General features: G+C 39.0%; 1 protein-coding gene across 4 annotated transcripts in view; it reads right to left on the bottom strand.

Annotated features, from left to right (window-relative positions):
• Window positions 1-10,654: 10,654 nt before the first annotated feature.
• Window positions 10,655-14,521, bottom strand: part of SSX2IP (SSX family member 2 interacting protein) — a 47,399-nt gene continuing 43,532 nt past the window's right edge. For 2 of the 4 annotated variants that reach the window (XM_073357213.2, XM_073357214.2), the window contains exons 14-15: window positions 11,889-12,009; window positions 10,655-11,643 (exon numbers count right to left, since the gene is read on the bottom strand). In XM_073357213.2, coding sequence (XP_073213314.1) covers window positions 11,559-11,643; window positions 11,889-12,009 — 206 coding nt within the window. In that variant the 3' untranslated portion in view covers window positions 10,655-11,558. The remainder of the gene's footprint in view (window positions 11,644-11,888; window positions 12,010-14,521) is intronic. The other 2 variants (XM_078854099.1, XM_073357212.2) reach the window with 1 other exon arrangement.

Below are 14,521 nucleotides of genomic sequence, written 5' to 3'. Positions count from 1 at the left end.
TGAAACACTAATATTTACACACACATGTGGACTAATAAGATCTTGGGGCTTGATTTTCAGAAGCGCTGGGCATTCCATATAGCTGGAGCATATGGGAGCCAAAATCAGACCAAAAATAGAAGCATTGCCAAGCTCAAGTATTCAAAATTCATGAGTCAGCCCCCCCCCCCCCCCCCCCCAATCATGAGATTTTAAAAGAAAGTTATTTTCCTTTGCCCTCTTGGGTTGGAGTATCTAGAGTTCACATTTGCCAGCTTTTCTCAGCAACACGAGGGTTAGACATTTACTTTATTTAAAATGAAAGCTGCGATTCCTAGGTAATAACCTCACTCTGGCAGTTGGAGTTTTAGGAAAAGTACTAGCTATCGAAGACTCACCACAAAATTACAAGAGTTGGGAACATTGTAATGGATACACAGATAATCTATGCTATCCAAAGGGTGTACATCTGTGTCTGCGTGTGCGTGCATTACATATACACAAAAACATTTTGTTTTTCTGCATTTAAAACAACAACAACAAAAAACTTACTCTTGACAAAATTGCAGTGCATGTGTAATGTGTCCTCTTAGCTCCGGTCACTATGACCAGGAATTTTTTGAAACATACAAAGATTTCACCAGCAACGTGTAAATATTGTACCTTCCAAGGTAAAGGTCAGTTTAAATGGGAATAATTAAAAACTACAAAGATTCTTAGTATAAGAGGGCGTAAGTACAATTACAGGTCAGCTAGAACCTTCCAGATCCCTAATAAGTCAAATTGCCAGTGCAACCACATACTTGAACTGAACTAGCCTTTCAGATTGCCCTATTCATCATTATAATTACTTGCATCCATACCACAATAACATATAGTCTTAAAAAGAGCACAGTCTGGAAAATGTTGTGGAGATATGGGTCAGACATAGACAGAGAGAAAATGGGACAAAGAAATGGAAGGTGGGAATAAATAAATAAAAGGCACACAAACAACTTCCAGGGAGCTTGGGGGAGCGGGTTGTTGTTTGAGGAGAAATTTTTAAGGAACGCAATGGTCTGCAGACCTCAGCTTGCAAATATTGTGAATTTTTCTCTACAATTAAATATACAATTTGTAATTTTCCCTTTGCTGATCGGTCATATTAATCAGGTGGTTTCATTTCTGTTTCCTGATTGAACTAGCCAAAGCACACATGACAGATTGTGTATTTGACACAAAGATTGGCCATCCATACTCTGTTGGTTAATATGAAATGCAAGGCACTTATTTTACAATGAAAGGTGCTTTACAAAGTTCTACTCTCTAAGAATAGTACTTTCTTTTGGCCTGCAAATAAAATCTCATTCATTTTTCATTACTGTCAATCATCATGGTGAAGGATGGGTGAGTGGATTTTGTGTTGGGGCTGGTAATTTTTTCAGCACAATAGTGGAGGGCTGTAGTATACGTTTGAATGTATGCTACATTCAAATGTATTCAAGTTCAAGTTGAATAGGTGAAACATTCACTTTTTATAGTTGCACTAGTAAAGTCTGAACATTAGTTGAAAATAAACCTAAGTTGACTATGATTGAATTGAAATTTCCTTTAAAATTGATTGAATTTTTCCAAGTTTGTCCGCTATTTGATCAGCTGTAGTTATTTGTAACCCTTGTACAGCTCTGAAGCACTTGGAAATTCCTCACCCACTTGGAAGAATCAATTTAAAATTGGGATACGCATAGAACAAAAGGACTGTTCCACATTTAATGTAATAACAAGGTGTCAGTTATTCCTCACTGAAGAAAGCCTCAGATAATGCATTAAAATAATCTAGTTGCATGTGTTTCAGCCACTATCTGACTACCCACAAACCAACTATGATACGGCAAACAAGTATTGCTTCTCAGCAAAACTCACAGTGAAAGGAATGGTCCTGGAGCAGGAGGATTACTTGGACATTGGCCTGATTCTAAAAGCTTTTCTTACTCAAGTACACCTTCCTCATGCAAACAGTACACTTGACTTCAGGGGAATGCTCATGTGACTCAGGGTTTATAGGCTCTGGCTTTATTGTTGGATTATGCTGCTGTGCCTGTCAAAATTCAGGGATATATTAGTTTAGTTTGATAGACCATCTAGCTAGCATACCGCCATGAACAATACAGGGTACACAGGCCGTATTTGGACTTGACCTAGTAACTTTGGTTGGCCAAATGTTTAAGTTAGCATGATTAAGAGATGCTTGAAGCTGCTTTTTTGGTCTGTAGGCAAAAGGTTGTTAGGACAAGGGCACTCATTTGCCGTAGACACCGCCTCCCTCATTGACACTAAATTTCCAGTGTCATCACGAACGTGCTATCATGAAAAGGTGTGGAAATGAGTAAATGTTTAATCTTGACTAGTCATTAATTATATTTAAACAATCAAGACACTTATGCCTGGGCCTAAACAGAAGTTTGCCAGCCAGCTCCTGATCACCCGGCACCTTCTTGCATTGAGACACTGCTGTTTGCGGTTATAACAGATTGGGTTATGATGCACACGCCACTGGCAGACTAGAATCTTTGATGTGACTCAAAGAGGCAGGTGTCCCATATGATCTACATGCTAGAACCCCTAACTGGACAAGAGTGTCATCTGGGGCAGAGTAGAGGAGTCACTGATCCCTGCAAAAGATGCCAGCCATGTGGCGAAAAGGGCGGGGGTGGACTTTCTTACAACAACACAACACCTGAAATTGTATCCTGCTTCCTTGTCTAGATTGGCCCCTCAGAGACACAGTAGTAAAATACTCAATGCTGGCTGAGCCAACTCTGAAGTACAACGAAGAGAAGATCAACTGCCTTTCCCACCTCACCCCACCCCCGCATGCGAAAGCACGCAAAAGTACATTACATCACCCCAGAAGATATCAGTAAATATCAGCCTAGGTCTGAACTAAGATCTGTCATGTGAGCTAAAGATTTGGAGAAGCAGTTGTGAGAATCGTCTGTACAGCAACTCAACGGGGCTCAAATCACTCAAGCGCCCACTGGAGTGTGTGCACATGTGCATGATTGAGTCTCTCTGTGTGTTCTTAACTGTTCCCCAAGTAGATGCTAAAAGCCTAAGACTGTTAACAAATCAGCAAGGGATCTCCAGGTTAAACCAGTATCATTTTAAAGCTGCTGTAAGTGCAGGATTTTAGAAGTTATTCTGAGTCTGTGCCAAGCTGCCAGACAGATACAGCCATTGTGTTAAGATGGGGAGGAAGATATATTATAAAAGCAAAGCTTAATGTAATCTGTATGAACAGTGAGGTTAACAGGAGAAAAGATCAGCTAGAAAGAAGCTAACAGAAAGTTATTATATGAGTTGCACTTCCTGAAAATCGAGGGAAGGAACAATCTTTGCCTCTAGCAGACACTGAACTAACTGCTCAAGTCAAAGGGAACAATGTCTCCCCTTGCCCTTCCTGCAAAATTCTAAAAGGAATTTAGAATTTGATGTAATGATTAACTAACTGTAGTAACTGGCGAGCCAGATAAACTTAACCATTGACCTACTGGTTATATCTTAAGTGTAACCTCAGTTTGATCACTATGCTATACTTTTATAGATTAATTTAGGAGAGCTATAAATTAATGTAGCTAGTGACATATTTCACTTAAACTCATATCTGTTTTATAACTGCTAGCTTAATACTTTAAATACTTGTATAAAAGATACACTGAATTGGTTTATTTCCCAAAACATCAAAGCAGACAAAGTAACCAATGTGAGAGAAAAAGGTAACATCATGAACAATCATTCCTGAGCCCATCCTAGGTTTAATTACTTAAAATAAGACCCTATTATTCCTACAATGAGGGTGATTTTGTCACAGCTGTAATTTCCATGACAAAACCCGTGAACTTGGAGATTTCAAAAAATAGTTAAGAGTCATGGGTTTTGTCAGCGCTTTTTCTGAATGGCCAGTTCAGTACATGAGTCTGGATACTCTGTTTCTTTGCACAGTAAAGAAATGCCACCTGACTTGAGAACAGCCAGATTCCTGAAAGCTTTCATTTTAAATAAAGTAAATGTCTAGCCCTCGTGTTGCACTCCTGATAGGGTGCACTCTGGTTCCCTATCCCTGGAATACTGTGATCTTGGGAAGAGGAAGAAGAGTAGGGCTGCTGGAAGAATGTCTTGCTGGGAATAGAAGGTGACATGAAAGATTAAATATATTCTCCAAAAGTAATTGCAGATGAAGAATCATTCACTGGGGACATTTCTAATTGGGTCCTGCTGGGATCTGTTTGTGGCCCAATGCTATTCAATATCTTTATCAATGAGCTGAAAGAAAACATAAGATCATTACTGGCACAGTTTGCAGACAACAAAAGAATTGGTGGAGTGGTAAATAAATTATAAAGACAAGTGTGACCTGATCACAGTCTATAAGTACCTATTTGGGGAACAGCTTCAGCTTAGTAGACAAACATACACAGTGGTTGGAAATTGAAACTAGACAAATTCAGACTCAAAATAAGATGTAAACTTTTAACAGTGAGGGTAATTAACCACTGGAACATTTACCAAGGACTCCTGGTGGATTCTCCATCACTGGAAACTTTTTTAGAGATTGGATTTTTTTTAAAGATATGCTCTAGTTTAAATAGGAATTATTTTGGGGATGTTCTATTGCTTATGTTATACAGGGGATCAGACTAGATGATCTCAATGGTCCCTTCTGGCTTTGTAATGTATGAATGATTGCTGGTAAAGTTTGCAGACAACACAAAAATTGGCGGAGTAGTAAATAATGATAAGGAAAGGTCAGTTCTACAGAGGGATCCGGACAGCATGACAAGTTGGGCTCACTTGAACAACATACATTTCAATACAGCCAAATGCAAAGTCACACACTTTTAGGAACTAATAATGTAGGGTCACACTTATAAGATGGGGGACTATTTTGGAAAGCAGTAACTCAGCAAATGATTTAGGGGTCACGGCAGATAATCCACAGAACATAAGCTTTCAGTACAATGCAGTGCTAAGGGATCAAATGCAATCCTTGGATGCATAAGTAGAGGAATAATACTGCACAGAAGTAGGGAGGTGTTATTACCACTGTATACAACATTAGTTAGACCATCACTGGAATACTGTCTCCAGTTTTGGTGTCCGCACATTAAAAAGGATGTTGACAAGCTGGAAAAGGTTCAGAAAACAGCAACTAGGATGATTCAATGTCTGAAAAACCTGGCTTATAGTGAGAGACTTAAGAAGCTCCGTCTATTCAGCTTGCCAGACAGTTTAAAAAGGTGACTTGATCACAATCTGTAAGTACCTACAAAGGGAAAAAATGCTAGTAGAAGGCTCTGTAATTTAGCAAAAAAAGCCATAACAATGGCTGGAAGCTGGAGCAAGTTACATTCAGGCTAGAAATAAGGCACAAAATTGTATGTGAAGGTAATTAACCACCATTGGTGAATTCTTTATCACTTGGAGTCTTTAAACCATGGCTGGATGTCTTTCTATCAGCAATGCTCTGGCCTACCCACAAGTTTTGGGTTCAATGCGGAACCCACCTGGTGAAAAGTTCTCCCGTCTCATGCAGGAGGTCAGACTAGAGGATCTTAATGCGCCCTTCTGGCCTTGAATTCTGTACCTCTGCATTGGGGAGCTGGAAGATGGGGAGAAGAAGAAAAAAATCACATACCACAAATGTTGGTAATTTTCACCTATGTATAACACAGTAAAATCCCTGCTTTAGCTGTAAATTCCAAATAGTAAGTACAAGCAGCATGATGGATTATAATTTAGATAGGCATTTTTAAGGCTGTCAGCACGTCTGCCTAAGGACTGAAATGTTGAGCATTCTGCTTATTTTGTAAATTACCTATTTTCCTTTCAATAATAAAACTTTTAAATTGATATTTCCAGCAAGTTTATTAGATTAGTTAGCCAAGCCCAGTTAAAGTATACATGGAATATTTCTGATAATAGCTTGGCTGAAGGGTACACATTTTTTCCCCTATAATCCATGGGAAAATTCACAGCTATTTTTAATGCATCCTAACCAAGGCAGAGTGAGACTCCATAAAATCTGTTGTAGGCTCTTCCCAATTTGAAGGCATGGATTGCTTCGTAGAGAGGCATACACCAACAGCTAATGTTCTTTTTAGTATGATCAAGAATGAGTTTAAAATTGGGGCTGGAGGAGCCAAAAACTTAATTTAGGAAAAGGAAAAGTTGTAGCATAAGGAAGGGAGTTCCATGTACAAAATAGCACTGTCAGGCCTTGTCCATTCAAATGGCAAGCCAGATAGGAGGAAATTGTTTTGTTTGTTTTTTCAAATGAATTATCTGCAATCTCCAGTAAATCATGTAATAAAAGTTTCCAGGGCCTGAGCTGTAGTGAAGCAGCTCTTAATACAGCTCATGAGTGAGACAATTTAAGCTATGCACTACCCCAGTCCTGGGGCTGGCTCCTATGTTGGTCCATTTCCCATGCACAAACTGGAGCAGCCTGAGGGCTGCTCTAAATTATGCTAGCTATTGGCCCCAGGGGGTTGCTATGGAATCCACAGAGTGCTATGCTATGAGGGATAGAAGGTAGCATCAGAGCCACTTTGAAGACTCTAATACACGGAGAATCCCTTTAGAGGCAGGGCACCTTCTCAGAAAAATTCACAGATAAAATTGTGTCAGTTTATATTTTATATCCTGCAAAGCCCAGGTGGAGGGAGTGGAAGACATAATGGAGCATACAGACCCATAGAAAGTTGGGGAAGCAATGTCCCCTCTGGCCCCATAACAAGTGACACCCCTGCTTACAGAAATGCACAGGCAAGTGATCCTGTTGTAGCTGATCATGCTAGCTTTAGGGCAGCTTTGTACTCGTCCCCCAACCAAAACTGTCCTAATGCAACTCAGGACTTGTCTCAAAACCTGAGAAACTGTGCCTGCCAATTTGCCGAGAGCATGTGTAGGAAGGTTTCCCCTTCCCTGATGAATTTAATGAATACTTGATTTACGTTGTGGACATTTTTAGCTGGAATAGTTGAGGGGATCCTGGTCATCAGCGAAAGCAGTCCATGGCACATGGTGATTTTTAATATCTCATATTGTCTTATAAACAGGTATATGATTTTCTCCCATTACTGCAAGTTTCAGGTCTGTAGGTAGAACAGTTCCATGGTGCATTAGGCTGAAGGTGGTTTACAAATTATGTTGGGTTTGTTAAAGTTGCAGTAGGTCAGCTTGGAGCATGAGTCTGAATGTTTCCCTAAGATGCTGGTAGTTTACTTTGGAGAAAATAACTGCTTCTAATGAAAGGCTATAAGCCAGAGTTTTAAAAGTAGGTAGGCACCTAAAGATGCCAATAGACACTTAGTAGGATTTTCAAAAGCACCTCTGTAACTCCCAGGGAGACAGGCACCTTACTAGTGTAGACACTTTTGGAAAAATCACACTAGGCACTCATCTGCATCATCAGGTGTCCAAACACCTTTGAAAACTTAACCCTATTTCCTGCTGGCTGGTGTTGGTTCACTTCCCAGACCACAGTAGTAATTCTGGTCTTTTACACAGTTCTGGTGAATCATGAAGTACAGGAACAAATGAGGTTACCTAGTAAAATAAGAACAAGGGCAAGAAGCTGGAGTCTTGTAATGCTAAAAGTTTGGGCTAATCTCTTCTGGTTGATTTCCAGATTGATGATGGATAAGGAGAAACCTTTCTTCAAAGGTAAAAATATCTATTTCCTCACTTTGGGCCAAACCCAATTGCTACTGAAATCACCAGAAATCCTCCATTACATTAAATGGGGTGGGTGGCCTCAACATAATCCAGGATTTAACAAAAGTCAAGCATACAATAATGAAATTCCTATTTCTATCATGGTGTAATGGATATACCACATTGTATTCCACCCTGTTTGTAAAGTAGATGGGCTTCTAGGTACTGAATCCTAGTACAGCTTTTAATTTTTTGAGCAGGGTACATTTTAGTTAGCCATTTTATGACCCTTCTCTGATGAACTCGTAACAGACTAAGATCAAGAACCATGAATAACTAACTCCAGGCAAAAAGAAAAGGAGGACTTGTGGCACCTTAGAAACTAACAAATTTATTTGAGCATAAGCTTTCGTGAGCTACAGCTCACTTCATCCAATGCATTCACGAAAGCTTATGCTCAAATAAATTTGCTAGTCTCTAAGGTGCCACAAGTCCTCCTTTTCTTTTTGCGGATACAGACTAACACAGCGGCTACTCTAAATCCAGGCAAATACTCTTATACCTGGTCAGCCTCCCATACTTGGAGAAAGCAGCATCATTTTTATCAAGGAGATTGAAAAGGTAGCCTAGCATCCGTAGTGTTACTTTCTGCAGATTAAAACTTGTGTGGCAATCTTATTTCACCACACTACTTGTATTAAGCTCAGAAGCGCCCACCTTAATATTGTACATGTGCAATATTACTTCATCCAGTAGTAGTAGTAATCGTATACCACATGCAATGCTAAAGTACATACTATTTCACTTAATGGGTGAATTCCACCCCTAACCGGCTCAGTTTTCAGGCCTCAGTCTATCCATCCCCTCACTCTGGGAGTGGAATCAGATGCTTCTCCTACTCTAACGCCAGGATCCAGATTGCAGGCCCCTGGTAGTAACTTCAATTTCCTCAGCAGGCCTAAACTAACCTAGGCTCAAACCTTCCACTTCTGTTGTCTCAGAGAGCAATGACAGTGGTTAATACAACAACCAGACAGTTCCTTGAAGCAAAGTTATCTATTTAGAACAACAAAACAGGCTGTACTTGTAGCTACCTTTCCTCTAAGGCTTACCAATCCCTGGATCTGGGAAGGCCCAGCTTTTTCAGTGTCTCTCCTCTGGGTCTCTCTCTGTGTCAGCCCGGAGACGGCTTTTGACAAGTGAACCCTTCTTGCCCAGAGAAGGACTTTCTAACTGTTTAGTGCTCTCTTCATCTCCAGACTCCTAGCTTTGGCAAAACAAGGCTGGCAACTTGTTGGAAACCGGAGAAAGGATCCTTGAAGCTAAGAGCTTACCCCCATTGTCTTTCAAGCATGAGCTGGGGCATCCTTATCTAGAGCTATTGTGTTGCTTTCCTTTTGCTCTTCCCACAGCCCCCATGTTACCTCCATACAGGAAATTCTAATAAACCACCATCAATGTACAGCAACTTTACCTCACTGACCAGGTCACCTCCAATATTCATACACTTATTACAGATCAGTATTTGTACATTAACACATAGCAGATCTGTGACCCTTACACATACACTAGCCCAGATTCTACAAGACTGATTATAGCTTTACAGTTACAGGATACTGTCCATGTTGGCAGAACTCAAAAATTGGCCTACCAGTTCACCACCGTGTGCCTCAGTTGCCATACATGCTTGCAACACAACCTGCTTTCATGGAGGCATTAAAATTACAAGTTTGCGTGTCTCCTCAGAGGTTTTCCCTAGTAAGCAAATTACTACAGACAGCCTCCAGTTGCTACTATTCAATAAGCACAAGAAATTTGATGAATAAGCAACACTTTAGTCCTCCAAAATCATTTTATTACCCCCCAAAAAATCTGTAATATCAAGTATGGGAGTCCAATTAAGTTCTTTAACAGGAAACTGACTAAGCTTCCCAGTGTATCATCATACACAGAACACCATTTAATTAATTTGAAACAACAGCAGCACCTAGTGGCATACTGGAATTACCAGTCTTATTAAAGAGCTTGAATAATCAAACTCTATTATATGAATATAGAATAAGAATATGAATATAGAATAAGAATTCTATACGTGACTTTAAACTCCTAGCACATTCCTTCCTCCCTGTTGAGAGATTTTTACAGCTTTGAATATGTTCTTTATCTAATGGAATGCCTGAGAGCATAAATTGACCAGGCCAAGTTCTGCCCATTGACTTATGAGGGTTGATCTTAACCCAGTGGCTTAAAGCAAAGTTTAACAGTGGGTACCTATTATTCAATTTCAGTAGAGGAAATGTCTCAAACTCACATTGATTAATTGGGAGGAAATAGAAAATCAAGAACTATATTGTTAAAGATGCTGTTACTTTGAAATACCTATGGCATTAAGACAATCTGAATGGCTAACAGGCCTTGAGCCTTCTCTAGGCAGACCAAAATTCACAATGCACGTGGCTGCCTGCATCCTTAAGAGCGCTTCATGCAGGAAATATTATACCTGTGCTCTGGAGTTTATACTGGCTTCCAATTCATTTCTGGTTGAACTGGACGTTTCGGATTGACCAGGAAAGTTCCAGCGGTGTCCATCTCGGCTCCTTTAGTGACCTTAATATGAAAGAGCTATGGAAGCTCCAAATGGAGAAGTGAGGTCACGAAATGAAAAGCAATCAGAGAAGACACCAAATGTTTTGCTGTTGGTACCTCAAGTTGAAGGTCAAGTTGAATCCTGTCCCTTTTATCTCTTACAGAGTTTCAGAATTCTGTCATATTATATTTTTCCACCCTCCCTTCCCCACTGAAAAAGTTTTATTTTTATCTCTACCTACCCTTTCGCTAAGACCTCTCCCTTATATATGGCCTCTTCATGGACTTATGATCAAAATGGATTTCCTTAAGTCAAGGCCAAAGTAACTCGAATCCATTAAAAAGAAAAACACACCATCCAAATGTGTTGATGTAGGACCATGACTGTTTACAACTGGTTAATACAAAAAGATCATGCTGGACTTCAAAAATTGAATACACACATTGGAAAACATTTCTTAGAATATACTTTGCACATTTATTGTCCAGTTACATTTCAAAGAATTTGATTCTCGACTGAAACAATTACAGTCCTAACACATCTGTAAACAGAGTATCACTATGAAACCAGCTTAAATTGGCATGTAAAACACTATGATTATAGATGCATGTTTCATTTCATGGCATCTTAGCAGAATCATTTATATTGTCTATTTACAAACATATAAAGATCTTGCACTTTAATCATTGGAAAGCTATGAAAGAGGTACTTCCAAGTCACATGACTTAATAAATATATAACTTGCTTTGTTAAAAATCTACAGTATACTGTACATTCAAGTTGAGACAAAAGTTTCAATGCTAGCTACACTTGATATAAATGTTCATTTACAATAATTAAACAATTCCTAAAAGTGCTACCTTTGTCTGCGATAAAGAGAAACACTAAGGTTCCAGTGTTTCATTTACAACCCCAAAGAAAAAAAAACAAAAAAACCCAACCCAACTCATACATTCCTTTATTCACAGAATCTGACCGTCTGTTACTAGAATATCCAAAGCTTTTTCTTTTTATTAAAAAAACCCCCATCTTTCAAAAGTTGCAGACAAAAAAGGGGCAAGAAATTGTTTAAAAAACTAAAATAAAGTCACACCCACACACTGCAACTCATTTAATCTTTTAGCTCGCTGAAAGGATGATCAAACTCATAACACCCTGTTTCACCTTAGAAAGAAAAGTTTATGGACACATTTATTTAACAAAAGACAGCAGACAACCCTAGAAAGTCTAAGGCAGTTTATCTATATAACAGAGAACATGAACTTTAGAAATCTTCTGTGACTGAGATCTTGATTCATTATTCAGTTTCTGCTTTGCTGAGTCCCTTCCATTGCTTTGGCTTGCTGTCTTCAGTAGTTTTATTCAATACAACACTTGAATTGCTGGAAAGAGAAAGTTAAAGTGTCACTAATATTGCCCTTTGCAAATATAAGTAGAACAATTGTTTTGATACTGGTTGAAAGTTGTATAATAATTATGCTAAATAATATATTCCACGGTAACTCTTGTCAATGTCTAGTTCAGAACTTTCCCAAGCTATGGTCCCTTTCTCTAATCACTACTACTCCAGCTGAGCAGTTCACACACTCACTATAAAAGTAATGATGGGTGATATAATTTCAGATACCTGTTGTGTGGGATATGCTGAATTGTCTGGCAAAGTTCCTCTGAAGGAGGTACAGTAGGCAAACAATGAGGTTTCTTTTGCCGAGACCTGAAGTTCAATAACTGATTGTCTGGGTCAGAATCTGCAAGTCATACAAGTATGTTATTACACAACAATGTAGTTATGAAAGTATCTAGAGAGAGGAATTCTTCCATGACTCTTATTTTCACCCAATATTAAAAAAATAATAAATATGCACATTCATTATTATTAAGGCTACGATTCTGTCATGGATGTTTTTAGTAAAAGTCAGGGACCGGTCACAGGCAGTATACAAAAAATCAAGGAAGCCGTGACCGGTCCCTGACTTTTACTAAAAACATCCCCGGGCAAAACGGGGAGGGAGGAGGGTCCAGCACCCTGCTGTACCCCCATTCTCTCCCCACCGCGGCTGGGAGCTACAAGGACCCCATTGCCCAGTGGCTGGGAGGGGTCCCCCGCTGCCCTGTAAGGCTAGGAGATGGGGGGGGAGGAATCCCTTGCCAGTGGCAGCAGGTGGGGAGCTGCCACTGAGCAACTCTGGGGTCCCTCTGCTGCCAGCGGAGGCTGGGAACCTGCAGGGTCCCTGCGACCTCTGTGATATAATCTTAGCCTTCATTATTATTGGATGTATTGGACTAAAAATGATGTTGAAATCAGTATAGATGCTGTCTTTTGTTTTTGTAAATATTTAACTTGAAAACAAAAAAAATCGAATACAAATAGTCGCACTGAAGTCAATGGGACTATTCGTGTGTTTAAAGATACCCATATGAGTGTTTTCTGGATCAGGTTTTTACTTCTGGTTTAGCAAATCTTATTTCAATTGATTCAAGGATTACTTTAGAGTCCAGGATACCTGGCAACACCCATGCAAAAATCACTTATGTCAACATGAAAGCTCATAAACTAGCCCAAAATCCAAAAGAAATGAAACTGAACAGATAACATTGTTTAGCACTTTCTATTTTAGTCCCCCATTTAAGTGAATGAGAAGATCTGCATTAACTACAATGGGAGTAGGATCAGGCTCTAATTCCTTTTCATTTTTAGATTTGAAAAGGTTTCAAAAAGGTGGGCAAGCAGAATTATTCAGTATTACACGGCACTTCCTGTAAGGTTAAAGTACTTTGGAGCGTAACGTAACAAAGCCTTAAAACTAAAGTAAAAATAGATAGTTTTTAAAAACCATTCTAGTGATAATCGTTATGTAAAGGTATCCAAATGGCATTACATCAAGATGGCGATCCTTTACGTGACAAGGGAATTCTTTAATTTTTATATTCTTACATACCCTCAAATCTAAGCTGCAGGCTGGGCTGTTAAATGCTACATTCTCTCTTAAAATGCACTTAACATGCACACACACAAAAATCCATAAGTATGAAAAAAATCACAAATGCTATAGCACACAAGTTTGACACCAATAAAACATTTTTTTTTAATGACAGCACCCAAATAATCTTAATTCTGTCCCTAAACATAAATGTTTCATACCAACAAAAATAATTCCATGTAGAGAGAGGTCTACAGCAAGAGCAGGGGTGCTGAACATTGGCACTGGAGTGGAGGAGGAAAGTCGCTTTATCTTCTGACCATATTTACTTAAGTGTCTATCTTTACGTGCTAGTTGTTAGCTCATGTTTATGTTTAAATGTTGGCTCCCAAGATCAGGATTCATTTAACGATTGCTTTTTCTCTCTTTTTTAAAAAAAAGTAACCTGTGCTCACGGGTGCAAACTAAATTGTGCATGTGGAAATTTGGGAGTGAAAAAAAAAGTATCTAACACCGATAAAAGGCTGAAAAGTCACAGGAAACTAAGCAAAAGTTTTCAAGTGTTAATTTTGATGTGATATGAAAATTACATATTCCAGAATTATGAATATGTTAGAAAAAAATCTTTGTACCATGATAGCCACAAATATTTTCAATTGGTTTCCAAAGGAAGTGATAACCATCCCAAATCACACTGCAGATGATATAGCATTGAAATTATGGCAGTATTCAGCCAACTTCCATTTTATTACCATCACTAGCATCGCTTTCACTGCTATGGTTTTCCAAGTTGCTTCTTTTCCATTGAATAGCTATGTTTTGGGTTATCTCTTAGATACAAATGTTTCCAGGATGACGCTTCCAGTTCCTACCCTTATTTCTAATCTCTTCAGCTGTCCATATGTCACCTTATTTTTCTGTTCTTATCAGTATTCACTGTGCCTCCCATTTGATTCACTAATTGCATCCGATGAAGTGACCTGTAGCTCACGAAAGCTCATGCTCAAATAAATTTGTTAGTCTCTAAGGTGCCACAAGTACTCCTGTTCTTTTTTGCAAATACAGACTAACACGGCTGCTACTCTGAAACCTGTAATTAAACATGCTATTTAAGGCGAAGAGTTCTGTTCTATAATTGATATTCAACAGGTCCCCTCTCAAAAAGAAGTTTATCATGTAGCCATGACTGGATTATCAGGATTCCCTTCTTAGGTGAACTACCAAGAGAGCCTAGCAACCCTGACCTGCACATAGATTTTTAACGTTTTTTATATGATATCATGAATTCTCTTTATACTTAGGAAGTCTCCATTTCCTTGTGTATGTATCTTCCAGCTGA

Source organism: Lepidochelys kempii, chromosome 8 (assembly GCF_965140285.1).
Source record: "Lepidochelys kempii isolate rLepKem1 chromosome 8, rLepKem1.hap1, whole genome shotgun sequence".
In the NCBI taxonomy this organism is placed as follows: domain Eukaryota; kingdom Metazoa; phylum Chordata; order Testudines; family Cheloniidae; genus Lepidochelys; species Lepidochelys kempii.
Note: the sequence above shows the minus strand (reverse complement) of the source record. Positions and strands in the feature narration are given on the sequence as shown.